Below are 17,002 nucleotides of genomic sequence, written 5' to 3'. Positions count from 1 at the left end.
TTCCAATTGTTTACTATCTAAACAATGCTACAAAGGATATCTCTGTAGTGAGAGAGGTGCTAGTGTATAAGAGAATGTGCCTAGGTTAGACCCCAGAATATCTGTGTGACCTTGATTAGGCCACCTCCTTTGCCTCTCTGTGCCTCAGTTTCCTAATCTGTAGAAGAGGGAAATGTAGTTCACAGGATTGCTGAGAAAATTTAATGAGTTAATGGTGTAATGTCTTCAGAGTAGTATCTGGCACAGAGAAGTGCCCAGTAAGTGTCAACTCTTTGCAACTATTCAATATGTCATTTTGTAAGGTAAAAGTATATTTATAGGATAAATGCACACAAGTGGTTTTGAAGACTGTTGCCAAATTGCCCTTTGCAGATAGAACACCAGTTTGTGTTCTCACCTGAAGTGTATGAGATGGACCCATTTTTACTTCTCCTAAGTCACCTCTTGAAATGTGTAGGTCTGGACACTGATAGTATATAACTGAGGCCCATGTAGCTGTTACTGAGGAGGGAGAAATTTCAAGATAAAATCTTCTTCCCCCTGAAAGTTTTCAGTGATTCTAGATTTGGCTTTTTATTTTTATCAATATGACATCTTGATGATAAACTGATCATAGCAGTAATATATATGTGAGTGGTTAACTACTTTAAACCAGTACGTTTTTACTATGAACTTCTAGAATCTTTTGCCTACTCTTCGATGAGAAAATATAGTCTTTTAAATTCTGGTACAGCAGTGATACCATTTGTTAGATTATTATATTTACATGTGAGGAAGTCTTTCATTATTTTTATGTTCATAAAAAGTAAAGAAATGTGAAATTAGAACTTTGTGGTCTTAGGTTACCACATAAGTGCTAATATTATTCCACCTGTAATTCCACGATACCTGTATGGGCTATTTCAAGTACCAGTGATTTACTCCACTTCTGTCATGTCTGTAGTGCACAAAAGGCCCCCAAACTCCTTGTGGCCCATTTCATAGACTGGTGAAGAAAGGTGCTTTGTCCTAATTGGCATAGGACCATGTTCTTTGAGCCTGTTGCTGACATTATAATAAATGCTAATCACTTTGTACCTCTGATGCCGCACCTTGCAGTGTTTTGAGTTGGAGTGGAAGTATCTAACCAGCCATGAAGTTTGTAAGGCACTGAGGCCTGCCCTCATTGTTACTCAAGATCATGGTTACTCACAGGCTGGAACAACCCCCAAGCTGCTGAAATGGAACTTTCTGTATCACCGAAGTCACAAAAGCTCCATGGCTGTCTCTTCAGTAACACCTTTAGAATTTGAACTGGCTATTAGTCTCTGTTTTGGGACTCTTCATGGTTTTACAATGAATGCATCTTTAAAGAGGCTTTTAAACATTTTTGAAGGGAAGAAATTCATGGACCCTTTTTAGAATTGGCTGAAAACTATAGCCACCTCTCTTCAGAAAAATATGCCCACAATTTGTGAGATTCGTGGACATATGTGGAATTTTATTGTTACTACACTCATTGCACTTAGTATGTCTTAAACCATGCATGGATGAAGGACATTTTCGAAAAGGAGATTTTTTCATGTTGCTATGCCAAAAGATAATCATCACATCATCTTAATTACAATGCAGGTTGCATATTTGACAATTTTCACATAAAGACATTTGAAAGGCTGCTGGTGGGGAACTAATTCTGATTGATAGAGCTGCAAAGACAAGTATTAGACTAAACAGCATAACTTTCCAAAGGCACCTACTTTTCCAGGGAAAGTGACCAAGACATGTTGGTCAAAAACTTACATATTTTTTATCCAGGAACATTTCTTGAGAAGAGCTTCATTAGTATGAAAGTGTTCTTCTTAGAGAGAGATTCCAGGCATCTACCTCAAATCTCTGCTTTAAAATACTATCCCACAGAATTTGTCAGATAAATTTATCTCTGAATTTACCTTAGCTAAATTTTAGGGTTTTATGGCAGATATTGTAACTGAGTTGTCCCTTAATAACTTTCATCAAGATAGTGATTTGGGGCTTCCCCTGGTGGCGCAGTGGTTGAGAGTCCACCTGCCGATGCAGGGGACGCGGGTTCGTGCCCAGGTCTGGGAAGATCCCGCATGCCAGCGGAGCGGCTGGGCCCGTGAGCCATGGCCGCTGAGCCTGCGCGTCCGGAGCCTGTGCTCCGCAACGGGAGAGGCCACAACAGTGAGAGGCCCGCGTACTGCAAAAAAAAAAAAAAAAAAAGATAGTGATGTGACAGGACGGTGCATACTACCAAGGTGATAGTAATTGATTGGGTTGTTGGGGAGACTTTGCCCAAGAGTGGTCCAGTTTTCACGTTTTGACAAATTACTCCATGTGTATAAGAGACTTTCCTGTTCAGTCACAATTCACTTGCTACAATTTTCAATAATTTTTACATTCCAAATCCTTGCCACTAGGGGTTTAGTTTCTTAAGCAGCCTTAAAAATTAAGTCCCATAACAAAGTTTAGGTATGTTTTGCATATTAATTTTAATTTTTCTTCTCCATTTATTCTGTTTACCAGTCACTTGCATGGCACTCGGGTATGACCTAGTTGGTTGGCAGCTTGTTTTAGTGAAATTAAGATGTAAACCATGGTGGAATTATTTCATGGCACTAATAACAGTTTTCTGCAGTCTGGTTACTATTTTGAGGCATGCATTTATCAAAGCCTGAAACCATTTGGAATGCACATGTTGCAAGAATTTTCTTTGTGTACACCCTCTGTGTTAACTGGTGACCTACAACTTGAGGGAACAAAACAAGGTGTACTTTACTGAAATGATGGATAGTGAACAATGCATGAGCCAACAAGTTGAGGGAGTCTTAGGACAAGGTCCAGGAGAGTCGGGGCTATTAGATTCTGGCTTTATTTCCAACAGCCCAGCATTGCCATGTGATACGACAGCAAGAGAGAAAAGGAAACTGGGCCAGAGGATCAGAGAACAGGGAGAATTTAGTCTTAATAGGATTTTATTAGGCTCTAAGTAGAGGTTGTCTGAGGTAGTCTGACCCAAAATGAATTCCCCCCACTGCTGTTAGCTATAGTTGAGGGCACACGGTTCCCGTCTCTTCAGGTTTTCCCAATATTTGAAGAGTCTTCACCCTTAGATGGAATTTTACTTGATAAGCACATTTACATTAATAGACTCTTTATGTATTTAATAGCAGCCAATTCAGAGCCTTCCGAAGTGCATTCTAAAACAATGAGTTTTTCTACTGGCAGTTGCTCAGGAAAAAAACAAACCAAACACAAATTATATTTGAGATGGTTGATTTCTGTGCTTTAGGTTCCTTAAGTGAAATATGCATTAATCATGAAAGAATACAGGTAGAATCCTGTTTACAACTAGAATTCTCTCAAAGATTTTTGTACCACGGCCATTGGCCTCCTTTAATGATTATCTGATTACCCCTCCCCAATTAGTATAACAGTTGCAAAAGAGTATGTAAAATGATGACTTTTGAGTTGGGAGAGACCTCAGAAATAATCATTGAGTCCTAACTACTCCCTGAAGCGAGGTTCCAAACCAAGAGTCTCCTGCTGGTTAGAGCTGGAGCTAGAGTCCTGGGCCCTGTCTGCCAGTCAAAGCTTAAGTCCCTGAGTAGGGACCTAAGTTTCCTGACTTCCATGCTTGGAGAACTGAGCTAAAAACTCTTAGCCCTGATGCTTTGTTCCCCACTTTAAATCCACCTATCCTCTCTGACTGTCTCCAGAAACCAACCAGAGGAATATGAGGAGGGAAGGAGAAGGAAAGGTAGGAAGGGAGTCTTTCCATCAAGTTCAAGATTTGGTGACTCACTGTGAAAAGACTCGGCCGTGCTTCTCTTTTTTCTCTAGGCCTCTCCTAACTGTCCTCTTGACCTCACCTTTCTCCTCCTCTTGCCCCATCAAAATCCACCCCCCCTTTTTTTTCCTTCGGTATCTTCAAACTCTCCATGTTCGTTGATTCCTTCTCATTAGACCTACAAATATAGTCACTTTTCCCTTAATAAAAATGTTCCCTTGGGCTTCCCTGGTGGCACAGTGGTTGAGAGTCCGCCTGCCGATGCAGGGGACACGGGTTCGTGCCCCGGTCCGGGAGGATCCCACATGCCGCGGAGCGGCTGGGCCCTTGAGCCATGGCCGCTGGGCCTGCGCATCCGGAGCCTGCGTGTCCGGAGCCTGCGTGTCTGGAGCCTGTGCTCCGCAACGGGAGAGGCCACAACAGTGAGAGGCCCACGTACCGCAAAAAAAAAAAAAAAAAAAAAAAAAATGTTCCCTTGGCTGTGTCTCCCTTAAGGTGGCCATCTACTTCTTTCCTTTCAGGATTTTTTTATAGTCCATTATTAGAGGATATTATATTTAAATATGTAAAAGAATTGAAGGATGGTATGTAATAATATGTAATTAAATGCCAAAACGTATGCATTATAAGTCCAGCCTGATAGTGAAAGAGAGCTATATTAAAATATAGTCATTGGTAGTTCAGGAAAAAATGTGATTTTGACCCATTTACAGCTCTCCTAAGTATTGTAGTTTTTGAGAGGGCCTGAAATTAGATAAGATGTCTGTCTGGGAGGATGGTAGAAGGAATTTTTACATTGGAAAGAGGTATAATCTAGATGACTAGAATCTAGGCTTTTATGATTATATGGTACATTTTATAATTCTGTGATATGGAAGCATATGCTTGTGCTTTTTTCATAGTCAAATGAAAGATACCATATACTTTCAAAAAAGGGCAAATAAAAATATAGGTAATTCTTATGTCAGTTATCTCTGTCTTCAACAATATTTAATAGAATTTTTCTCTCCTTATTGATGGAAAATATTTTTATATATAATATTAATGAGATATATAAATGTGACCACTCAGTAATGTCTTTGGAAATAATATAGTCGGTTCTGTCTTTGAAGTATAGAAACTGTGCTAATATCTCAGCATACGTTCATACGTACATACATAATACATACATGTATTTGGATAGCTCATCTCTTCCCCCCAACACCAAAAACCTCAACAACCATACCACAATACCACATGCAACCACTGTGGGGAGAGTCCTTTGGGTATTTTTTGTTGGTGGTGGTTTGTTTGAAGAAAGGAAAAAAAATCACTTGTTAGGGGCTAAACAATTTCTAGAGCTTTCTCTCAGGCATGAAATTCGAGTTGATGTGCATATGTGTATTTATGGGAAGAACAGGCTGCATGTGTGCCAAGAGCAGCAAGCTTTACCCTAACCACTCCCAACTTCAGATGCCTTAGCCTGAAGAGAGCAGAGGGCAAGAAGCGGTGACATCCAGTGATGCCACATGCCATAAGCACACGTTCTAGCACCTGCAGCCTCTCCTACCTGCTCACAGCCTTTTGCTTAGTATTGCCCTTCTCTTTTCTTCATTTGGGATTTTTAGCTGTTGTCTGAGAGTTAAGTAAAATGCTTGGAATTGGAAAAAGGAAAGGCTGATAACAGGAAAATGCAGAAATATGTTGAAAACCTTGGTGCTTGAGGAAATGGGTCCTTAAACATCGCTCATAAATATGGAGTCGTCTCTTTCATTTTCACACTGCCCTGGGGACATGCCAGTGCTTTACCACTTTAACCTGGGAATGAGAGAGAGAGTGGCTTCTGGGTGCTTAGGTGGTGTTTTCTTTGACAGGGTCTCCCGCAATAGCTTTTCGCTTCCCAAACGTGGCTTGCTGGACTTGCCGCCCCCTCTGCTTTCTCTCCCAGGTTCTCTCGATGTTGTGGTTTCTATATTCATGGCATATTTAGATTTTTCAGGCATCTGCCTCAAGAGTATGATTGGATAAGCATCAACCAAGTGAGATGTCCTTTTCTCAGAGAAGATACAAATTCCTTAAGGGACTAGGGCTAGGGATTATAGCCAGGAGCAAGGAGAATACAGTTTCTAGAAAGAACACTGGACTAAGTCAAGAGACATTTCTGTCTCCATCAAAACTGACTTGTAAGTTCTTGGCCGCAGCTAAGAAATTTATCCTGTCTGTACTGCGGTCTCACTATCTGAAAAGACTGCACGTGAAGTCCCTTTGAGAACTAATGTGAAGGATCTTAGAGAGCATCTTTCTATTTTTGATGTAGAGGCAATTGGCATGATTTATGTTCCCTTTATACCTTCGAAGAAGAATCTGAGAGTCCCAGAGCTGGAAGGCATCTCAGAGAGTCTTCTACTTTTTCAACCTCTGGGCTAAAGCCAAACACTCTGATATTTTTCATTATTATCATTACACCATCTGAATAAGAGACCTTGACATTTTCAAAGAAATGTAGTGTTTAGGACAGCAAGGAAGTTGAATCAGAACTTGTTTTATCTCTTATCACTTAAAACAGGGTTGCACAATGAGATACCGTCTAGAAGGGCTAGCCTGCGAACCAAAGTGAGGTCAAGAGAGTGGCGGGAGGATCACAGGGAGTGTGTGTGTGTGTGTGTGTGTGTGTGTGTGTGTGTGTGTGTGTGAGACTGGGAACACATACTCTGCATGCATGGGCAGACACTCCTGATTTTTAAAACACCAGTTGGGTGCAGTGTAACATGCGTCTCAGTGGCAAAGGGCCATGTTGGTAATGGACAGTGTCTTATTGACAACAACACATTTGGGCTTCCCTGGTGGCACAGTGGTTAAGAATCCGCCTGCCAATGCAGGGGACACGGGTTCGAGCCCTGGTCCGGGAAGATCCCACATGCCACAGAGCAACGAAGCCCGTGCACCACAACTACTGAGCCTGTGCTCTAGAGCCCGTGCTCCACAACGAGAAGCCAACGCAATGAGAAGCCCATGCACCGCAAAGAAGAGTAGCCCACGCTCGCCACAACTAGTGAAAGCCCATGTGCAGCAACAAAGACCCAACACAGCCATAAATAAATAAATAAATTTATTTAAAAAAAAAGAAAACAGCACATTTGTATTATTAAGAATTATATGTTGGGGAATTCACCAATATACATAACAAAACATAGTCATGAAAGATACATGTAAACTGTTTCACTTACAATATCTATGCAGTCCTCCTCCTAACAGGCTCCCCTCTTTCCACACACCTTAATCCCCCATCATTCTCCTTAAGAAATGTTTCTTTCCCCAAATTATTAATTCTTACGTGTTTTCTTTTCTTATGTACTAAAATTTATTATAAAGATCTTTTAATGTTGATTGGTTAGTCTTCTACGACCCCAACAGAGGTACTTGTTTTGAATATTCCTTTAACTATTTTCCAGTGTTGAAGTCCTCTTCCCACAAAGAACTTGATCAATAAGTCTAACCTGAATCATCACCTGAAGTCCCTTGTTTATAGAAGGAATAGTTGATCAGTGTTCTCCTTGTAATACCCTTCATGTTACTCAGTTGAAAATAGCCTCTTTTTTTTTTTTTTTTTTTTTTTTTTAAATCTTTTGGCACTACAAGTCTGGAAATTTTATCATGGACTTTGTTTTCCAGTGCTCTGGTAATTATAATGTAATTACTTTTCTCTGAACTCTCTCTAGTCTGTACACTAAACAAATAACGTTTTGAACTGTCCCCAGTCCTTTTTTGGGCTGATGAATCTAAGATAATAATACTAGTATCTTAGTGCTTTTGTCAGAGAGTTAGCACCACACAACTGGATCACATTGCCTGTATACTCTATGACCCCAGTATCTTTTTTTCTTCCCACTGGCCCTGTTGGAGTCAGGCTTTCTTCATATTTTGTCCACATAACTCATTTTTCATTGATAAGTGCACTGTTGCCTTGTCCTCATACCAAGTAAGCACTCTCTTGTTTTTGATGGATCATTTCTATCTGATTTGTCAAGATTACTTGGAATTCTCTTATTTTTCAGGAAAGCTGGAAACCTTAACTTAGGTTGTAGCCACAAAATGACTGAGAATGCTTTCAATTCCATTATGACAGTCATTGATTAAAAAAATTGGTATTATTGGACCCAGGAGTCTGGGTGCTGTGTTATAACTCCCCTAAGTTACATCAAGCCATTTATTTCAGTCACTATTAACTAATGATTTTCCTGTTTCTGGGTGTTTCTACACACCACTAACATTGCTATCATAGTTTATTGCTTCTGGAAACTAGATTTGAGTGATATAGAATAATAATCTAATAATAATAATCTATAATAATAATAATCTAATAATCTAGAATAATAATAATCTAGTGATATAGAATAATCTAGTTGGTGATAGTGGAGAGAATAAATCCAATAATTGTTTAATTTATTCATGTAGCTTTGGTAGCATCATTATTTTATATAGTTAGTAGCAAAGTGAGAGAAAACAGAAGAAAGGCTTTAGGTTGAGTATAAATGTCTATTTTGTTGATATTTTTGCTCAGTGTTGGACTTTGAGAATGTCTGTGTTTTGATTTTAACTTAAGTCAGTGTCCTGTTTAATATATGAATGTAATGGGATGCATTTTTTATTTTTGTCATTACAGGTTTCGAAAGTGACAATGAAATGTGAAGAAGTTACATTTCTACTGTGACACTTGAAAGTTAGTGACTGCTTACCAAATTTTCCTGAAAATGAAATATGACTTAGAAGCATTTGGTTTTTGAAGGCTTATGATGTCATCGGTTGCGACAGAAGGCAGACTCCGGCAGGCTGTGAGCTTGCAGGGAGTTGACCCAGAAACATGCATGATTGTATTTAAAAACCACTGGGCGCAGGTAATGTATGAGTTCCACCTTCTCTGCTGGTTAGGTAGCCCTAGAAGCCTCTATTGCACTGAACCAGGGTTCCCAACCTGTGTGACAGGTGGGCCTCCAGAAAACATAAGGAGGAAACCCTTTCAGGTGGGAAGAAAAGCAGATTTCTCTACTTGCATTCCTAGAATAGGTAGTTGGTTAAGAACCTTGGTTTTCACGAAAGCAATTAGGGGACATGCGTGTTCCTCAGATATTTTTATAAGAGTAGCAGTTGGCCTTCGAGTGACTTGTCCTTTACTTTGCAATACACTTGACCACGAGTACATCCTCTTCCTTTCCCTCCTCCCTGCTGATTTCCATTCAGTCCTTAAACGCTACCAATACTAAAATACATATTTATTAAATATTTGCAAAGTGCTGTGCCGAATACATCAAATACCTTACATTTAATCGTCTCCGCAAACCAGTAAGGCAGTTGGTTTTAGCTTCATCACTTTACAGATGAGGAAATGGAAAATTATAGAGGTTAAATAGCTTGCTTGAGATTATACGACTAGTGAGTTTCCAATCAAGTACTGAGACCTTGGTCCCGTGACTCCAAGACCAGCGTCTTTGACCTCTGTGCTCTAGCATTTTTCAGGCTGGTGGTCCCTATTCATTTAAGGAAAGAAGGTGCCTGGAAGTATCTGAATTCCTTACAAAGTTGATTGTAAAAGTTTTTTTTGATTCTTCATTTTGACTTCTCTGTGACTCTTCTCTGATCTGCTCGTATGGATACTTAAGGCTTGAATGGTCAGGAAACTTACCAGCTTGCCCCTTTCCTGAGGGAGTTTACAAGTAGTAAAATAAATGAAATTGGCATTCTTTACTACTTGTACAACATTACACTCCCCAGGTGAGCTGGTGGCTGGCTATTTATGTGACAGTGTTTGAATGAGTACCCAGTTCCTTCCTGTGGTCGGAAACAGCCCATGGGTTAAAGCATTGAGCCTGTAAATCACAGCAATTATAAGGGGACACAGTTTAGATAAAAAACAAAATCAGTTCTGCTTCTGCGTCATTTACACTTTCTGGCTTCCTGTCACTATCCAGTGTAAAGCTTCCAAGATTTTTTTATGCATTTCCCCTTCTCTGACTGTTTACTGTTATAGTCTTAATGGGTTTGCTCTGGATATTAAGGGCACATCTGCTTTAGCAATGGGAAGAAAGTAATTCAGGAATTTTCCAGATAATTAGAGTAATTACCTTTGGCATTGTACTTTAGTGCTGACGCATACCACCCTCTGTTTAATGCAGGAAAATATTGAGTTGAGGGTAAGGATGACTTTGTCAGAGGGATTGGGGTTTAGTTTATTAAACACTTCCTTTTGTAAAGTGGGTACACTCTTGGGCTCATTATCGTTTCAGCCATTTCTTTAACTTTGGCCAAGTTTCTTACCCCTTTAGTCTTAATTTTTCCTTTTAAATAAATCTGGAAAATGCCCTCAGTGTCTCTCTAGTTCCAAAGGCTCTTGAGGGCCTTACTGTTACCTTTATGAATAAAAATGCTGGTTGAAGAAATTCATGTCGATGTCAATGTGATTACAGTCGTCCCTTGGTATCTCTGAGGGATGGGCTCCAGGACACCAGCAGATACCAAATCTGTGGACGCTCAAGTCCTTATATAAGGTGATCTATTTCCATAAACCTACGCACATCTGCACATCCTCCAAATCATCTCTAGATTACTTATAATATCTAATATAGTGTAAATACTATGTGAATAGTGTCAATACGATGTAAGTGCTATGTAAATAGTTGCCAGTGTGCAGCAAATTCAAGTTGTGCTCTTTGGAACTTTTTGAAAATGTTTTCCAAATATTTTCGATCCATGATCAGTTGACTCTGCAGGTGCAGACCCTGCGGATACGGAGGACCGACTGTATTGTTAAATGGAGATTTACTGAGCCCAAACTCCAGCTACCTCACTGTGGGCGTCACAGGTGGGACGCAGAAATGTATAAGCCTTCCTTTGGGCTTTTAAAGAATGTATAAGCTAGTTTGGATGACAACGTGAGATACATTGTTATAAAATGAATAATATTGATCACAGGAATTAAGTCAAGGGAAGGGACTATTACGGATGAAAATGGCCTGTGGAATCCAGGAAGTGAGATTTTGTTAGCTTGACTGTGGGAAGAGAAGGTTTGTTTTTTGTTTTTTGGTTTTTTTTGTGGTACGCGGGCCTCTCACTGCTGTGGCCTCTCCCATTGCGGAGCACAGGCTCCGGACACGCAGGCTCAGCGGCCATGGTTCACGGGCCCAGCCGCTCTGCGGCATGTGGGATCCTCCCGGACCGGGGCACGAACCTGTGTCCCCTGCATCGGCAGGCGGACTCTCAACCACTGCGCCACCAGAGAAGCCCAAGAGAAGGTTCTGATGACAGAAAGGAAAAGAACATTTTAGTGAAGGGGTATTAGGAACAAATGCTCAGCTTTGCCTTTTTTGGATGGTTAGAAATAAGAAAGGTGAGGAAGTCAGGGCAAGGCAGAGCTGTGAGGCTAAGTTTGAGGTAAGGAATGAGACTTTCAGCTGATAGAAATAAGTGCTACTTATTGTTTTTGGAGTTTCACGCATTAGTGCTTTGCTGTGAGTTGTTCAGGCTGGGGGCGGATTCGCAGAGGATTGGGAAATGAGCTACAATCTGACATAAACTTCTGTGACTAGTGTGACGTAGCCCCCGGGTTCCCCTGAGGCAACCCAAGAAAACTGTAAGGCTGGTAGGAAATTTGTAGACAGAACTGGGTGACAACATTCTATTTACCAAAGTGTTCCATTAGCTGGCGAGTACCGTGCTTTTTCAGATGTTAAGTTAGGGAAAATGAAGGCAACAAAAGTCAGTGGTGTCCAAAGTGCTTCTGTTTGTTAGGATACCTCAGTACAAATTCAGCATAATTAACATATATTCGGCAGGTTCTGTTCTACTGTTTACTAGGAGCTTCTACTTCAGACCTTGAGTGGTGGTCAAGGATACCCGCTTACCCACCTACACTTTGCAGTCTGTCAGGGACAGCTGGTTATACAGCCATCCATCATCCGAGGCATCATCTGAGGCAGTCCGAGATTCAGGGGCGGGTCGCCAGGGGAGAGACCTTGAGTGGCCCAGTGGTGCACTTCACTTTCCAAACCGGTCCCCGGGTCCAGTGGTCTCATGTTATCCTCAGAATAGTTCTATAGTGGACATCCAGGAATAGTTAACATTGGAGAATCCAGGCTCTAGGAAGTAGCCTCTGGCCTGTACGTCCTCTTGTCTTCTGAGGTGCCATCTTGTGCTGTAGTAGACAGAGCAACGAACCTAAAACCCAGATTCTGTCTGGGGCATTCCTGTAGTTGGACATTTCAGTGGCATCTGGCCACCTACAGGCCAGGATGGCAGATAGGGCTCTTTATGTCGTGGCTTCTTCCACTGCTTGTCTCTCATTTAGCCTCCAGAAATACAAAAGTACTTGGAGTTCCTAGCTACCCCCTCTCCTGGCAGCGCACCTCGTGTTGTTTCATGGCTCTCTGCCTTTGGCACTTCCTCTTCTTTCTGCCTGGAACATCCCTCCACCTGGTTAATGCAACTTCAGAAGAGCTAGGAGACTTGGAAAACATATACTAATATTACAACATTTGCTATAAACTGCTACCAGTAAGAACCTTAGACTTGCAGGTAATGATCAGTGATCTTGAGGGGAGGGGGTCGGGGAGAGAAAGAGAATGTTTAATTTTTATAGTAGTCTATAAGAACGGTTTATAGTCTAGTAGACTGTTGTTTTTATCTCTTGCCTTTGCTTCTTTGCTTCTTCTGAATGGAAGAGAGAGCAAGAAGTAAGAAGCATTGGTCCATCAGATAACGAACTGCCCAAGTATATTGCCATGTGAACTAACCCGCCACCACACACACACTAGGTATTCTTTTGTTGTTGTTGCTTTTTGTTTGTTTGTTTGTTTTCGCTGTGTTGGGTCTTCGTTGCTGTGCGCGGGCTTTCACCGCTGCGTTGCGGTGAGCGGGGGCTACTCTTTGTTGTGTTGTGCAGGCTTCTCATTGCGGTGGCTTCTCTTGTGTGGAGCATGGGCTCTAGGCGCATGGGCTTCAGTAGCTGCAGCACACGGGCTCAGTAGTTGCAGCACACGGGCTCTAGAGTGCAGGCTCAGTTGTGGCGCACAGGCTTAGTTGCTCCGCGGCATGTGGGATCCTCCTGGACCAGGGACCAAATCCGTGTCCCCTGAATTGGCAGGTGGATTCTTAACCACTGTGCCACCAGGGAAGTCCCACACTAGGTATCCTTAATGGCACACTTTTACTTTGTGAGACTTCATGGCCCTTTGCTCTATTCATTCTCTATCCTCTCCTCTCACATACCGCATCAGTATTAGTTACATACTAAACGGTGTCTTCTCTTAAAGCCAGGAGAACAGAGGTGAAAAAGAATCAATTGGAAATGCACATTTCTGTGTGCTTGTTAATGGCACAAAGCTTCTCCTTACCACCCTCAGCCTCCAAATACAAGCTATTACACAATTTTTTAAGCTAAGAACATTTCAGAGTTCAGATAGAGTAATGGTGATGGATAAAGAAAAGCTAGTGGACTTAGTAGCCTTTTTCTTCTTGGAAGGGGATGGGGATGAGAAAAAACTGAATCATCTGGATTAAGTAAGTCAGATGTCCTCCTACAATAATAAAAAATAGACAATATGTCCTATGTATGGTAACCTGTATAGAGCTCCAAGTAGCCTGACTCCATTAAAGAAGCAAAGAGCACTTATACGTGGCTTTGAGATCTGCATTCCAGTCTGTTCCCTGTGACACTCATTCTCTCACTCTCTTCATCTTCACTCTTTTGGTCTGTGCCTTGTCATAAACTAAATGACAGAGAGAAATTACATGAAGTCTTTGAGAGATGAAAAGTTAGAAAATATTAGAGAACTCTGATTAACCTTCTCAGTATCTTAGTAAAGTGATGTTTGTTAACATTTAAAAAATGTATGTCTCTCTTCTCAGCTTTTCAAGTAGCTCTAAACTTCACAGTAGAAAGTAAAGCAGAACAAAAGCTATGCTTTTTTAGAGGGCCAGGGCATGGAGTTGTGCCTCTATTAGACTCTAAAGTGGTTGAACATGTTGAGAAGTCAGAAGCTGTCCCACTGTATGCTCGGTGATAAGTCTGTTTTCGCTGTGGTTGGAATTACAGGGTTCTCTGGAATATTCTTACGTGTATCATTACTCTTCAGTCCCTCCCCTGATACTGAAATTAAAAAAAAAATTTATATCTACCTAGCTTAAGGGTTAGGTTACTATGTTATTTTATTGACTGATGCTCCTACCATGTTTCTGTGTTAGAGTAATTACAAGACTACTTTGGTCCCAAGGAAGTATGGCATGTATAGTTTCTGCTTTATCAGGTTTAATTCCAGATGTAGACACATCTCTGTAGTTCAGGATTGGAGCTGACATTAACTAAGTTCTGCAAGTACACATATATTATTAGGCTGTTATCAGAATATGAGAAGAAATGACTCCGTAAAGGTCTCCCATGGGAATAGGTGTGTAAGAAATAACCCTAAATCGAAAGACACAGCTGCTAAGTAATAAACAGGGACTGGATGGAAACGTACTTTTGTTGTAGTTACTTTGGTACATTAAGTGGAATTTGGCTTGATCACTAAATCCTGTCCTTCTAATGTGTGATGGAAAATGTTGCTTAGCAACTTGGTTTTTTCCACAATGCCGCTTTAAATTAGCATTCCAAAGGATTTGGAAGTATGGGTTGTACTCACGTGACTTTCTTGAAGTAACTAGGCTCTAACCAAAGTAGCATAAATAGTCATCTACTGATATATGCATGTGTATAAGAAATAGAATGATAGACAGATGGAGTCAAAGCTAATCTTCTGTCAGAGAAACACTTGTGTTTATCATGAAGAATAATAATTTGTTAGCTTGAGGTGTGACTATGTGATTTATGTATATCTTTCATTCTGAAAGCATTTGAACTTCCTATTTAGAATTTGTGAGTATTTGAAATTCAGGCCCATTATCACTGAGTGATGGGAGGCCATCATTGGAGGTAAGGATAGCAGTAGCTGATATTCCTTAATGAAAGAAATATGCTATTTGTTCATCTTATTGATCTCCAATGATCCTCATATTTATAGGTCAAATGACTTTGAAGTTAGGTTAAAATTTAGCTGTATTGGTCAGATGGTAATTTGTATACCATTGTTCACACTATTGATTTTTTGTGTATTTTTTTCTTTTTTCTTTATTTTTTGTGTATTTTTTTCTTTTTAGAGTCGCAATATGTGATCTAGGCTCATGATCCATATATATATATATATATATACGCACACACACACACACACACACACACACACACCAGCTTATATATGTTAAAGTTTGTAGATCAACAAATGCCTAGCTATGATTGGTAAACCATTTACAGTGCTGTATCTGATCTCAGCTGGCTTACATACTTAATGAGCGTGAGGTTTATCAGGGGTTGATCAGTTTGTTAAATGCTATTTAGCCTAACGAAGGAACTTGTTTAGTAAAGGAAATATTTGCAAACTGTATTTTCCTACTTGTATCTCTCCAGCCACCCTAATTGTGTTTTTTCCCCTGAACTGAATCCCTGAGCCTGAGGGTATATAGCTGAGAAGCAGCCAGAGCTGGGGAATCGGAGGGAAGGTTGAGAGTATAAGATGGAGGGTAATCAGAGGAGTGGGCCAGGCCTGGGGAAGCAGCATGAGATCAGGGATCCATAGTAGATCCCAGCAAGCAGAAATCAGGGGCCCAGGAATATTGGACTTCGGTGGGAGTGATGTGAGAAGAGGACCCAAGGGAAACAATAAGGAAAAGTCGAGGTCACATCAGGAATCAGCCTACAGAAACTGAAAGAACTGTGACACCACCCGGGCAGCTAACTTGGGACATCATAGCAGAAGATCTTTGGCATTTCAGTGCCAGCTGTGCTCTAGCCAAGAAGTTTTCTAGGCATTCCCTGTCAGGATGGGAACCAGGCCCAGGGTGTGGGCCCACTTGTAAAAACAGGTCATGGGTGTGCCTGCCTGGAAGGGAGAGGGAGGTGGCCTGGGAGGGTCCTGACACCTAAGGAGGGAGGTTAAGGACAAGTGGCAACAGAGGCATAATCAGCACTTTGCTGAGTTGTGTTTTCCATGACTCAGAGGCCCTGGTTGTAACACACGCATCTTCTAGGCAGGAAAACCTCCAGGCCAGGGGTGGGAATGCGTAAAGGGCTCTGTTCCAAATGATCAACAAGCCTTCGATCTTGGTGGGTTGTTACAGCTCTGTTTGCATTGTTTCTCTGCCCATGAGCCCGGAAGGCAGAATAGAAGAGCTTCTATAAGGGGTGGAGAGAGAGGCTTCATTTAAAAGCTGCTGCATAGTTTACATTCTGTATAAACACCTCAGAATGAAACCTGTTTTAGGTGTTTCATAGCCACCGCCCTCCCCACCCCCACCAAAGTAGGTCTTTTTGCAGAGGACTGCATTCGAATAAATAAGTGAAGATTAATTCATGAGAGAGATGTAGCTTGTGATCAGGTAAATAGTTTTGGTCTACATTACATATATATATTTAGATATTTTATAAATATTTACAGGCATGCCTATAGTATAAATACATATACATATGTAAAAATTCATATTGCTTAGGAATTTCTGAGAATTACTGTTTTTAACTCCGTGTTTTGATCCTTTTCTTAGACATTAGTACAAAATTACTTTTTTGTTTTTATTTATACTATGAAGTTAGATCAATTTACAGGAAAGAAGAACGAATTAACCTTAAAATCTCATTTGTATCTTTTCAGACTCACTTCTAATCGTACATCTATTTATCAATATATTTAGTTTTTAACTTAAATTATTTCTTGTATATATTGGCATGTAATGATATGATTCACTTAGTGTTTATTTTTAATAGTTTTAGTGTATAGTGATGTAACATCGTGATTATCATTCTCTTATTTTTGACCGTTTGGGTCAATAATATTTTTATTTTTCATTACTGAAAACGTCATTGGCATGAACATTTTAAAACAAATTATTTTGTGTTGTTTCCTTTGGCATTTTCCCCAAAGTGAGATTAACAAGTCAAAGGGCAGGAACGACTTTATAGCTTCTGTTACGTGTTGCCAGATTGCTTTCCAGAAAGATTGAGCTAATTTGCTGTGCCACTATCAATGTATAATGCACAGTCCCAATTTTAGATAGTTTAGACAGTCTGAGCACACATGACAAGTATAATTACATTTCTACCCCGAGGCCTAGCTGTATAGATAGCTCTCATAAGTAAACTCAATATGTGGACTTTGAAATTAT

At 40.6% G+C, this 17,002-nt stretch overlaps 1 protein-coding gene across 1 annotated transcript in view; it reads left to right on the top strand.

The window, feature by feature from the left end:
- Positions 1-8,556: 8,556 nt before the first annotated feature.
- FHIP1A (FHF complex subunit HOOK interacting protein 1A) overlaps positions 8,557-17,002 on the top strand; it is a gene marked incomplete at its 5' end in the record, with an annotated part of 105,238 nt that continues 96,792 nt past the window's right edge. Inside the window, one exon of the mRNA XM_079707829.1 lies at positions 8,557-8,661. Coding sequence (XP_079563955.1) covers positions 8,557-8,661 — 105 coding nt within the window. The remainder of the gene's footprint in view (positions 8,662-17,002) is intronic.

Source organism: Hyperoodon ampullatus (assembly GCF_949752795.1).
Source record: "Hyperoodon ampullatus genome assembly, chromosome: 1".
NCBI classification, from domain to species: Eukaryota; Metazoa; Chordata; class Mammalia; order Artiodactyla; family Ziphiidae; genus Hyperoodon; species Hyperoodon ampullatus.
This window is presented reverse-complemented; position numbering and strand designations above follow the sequence as displayed.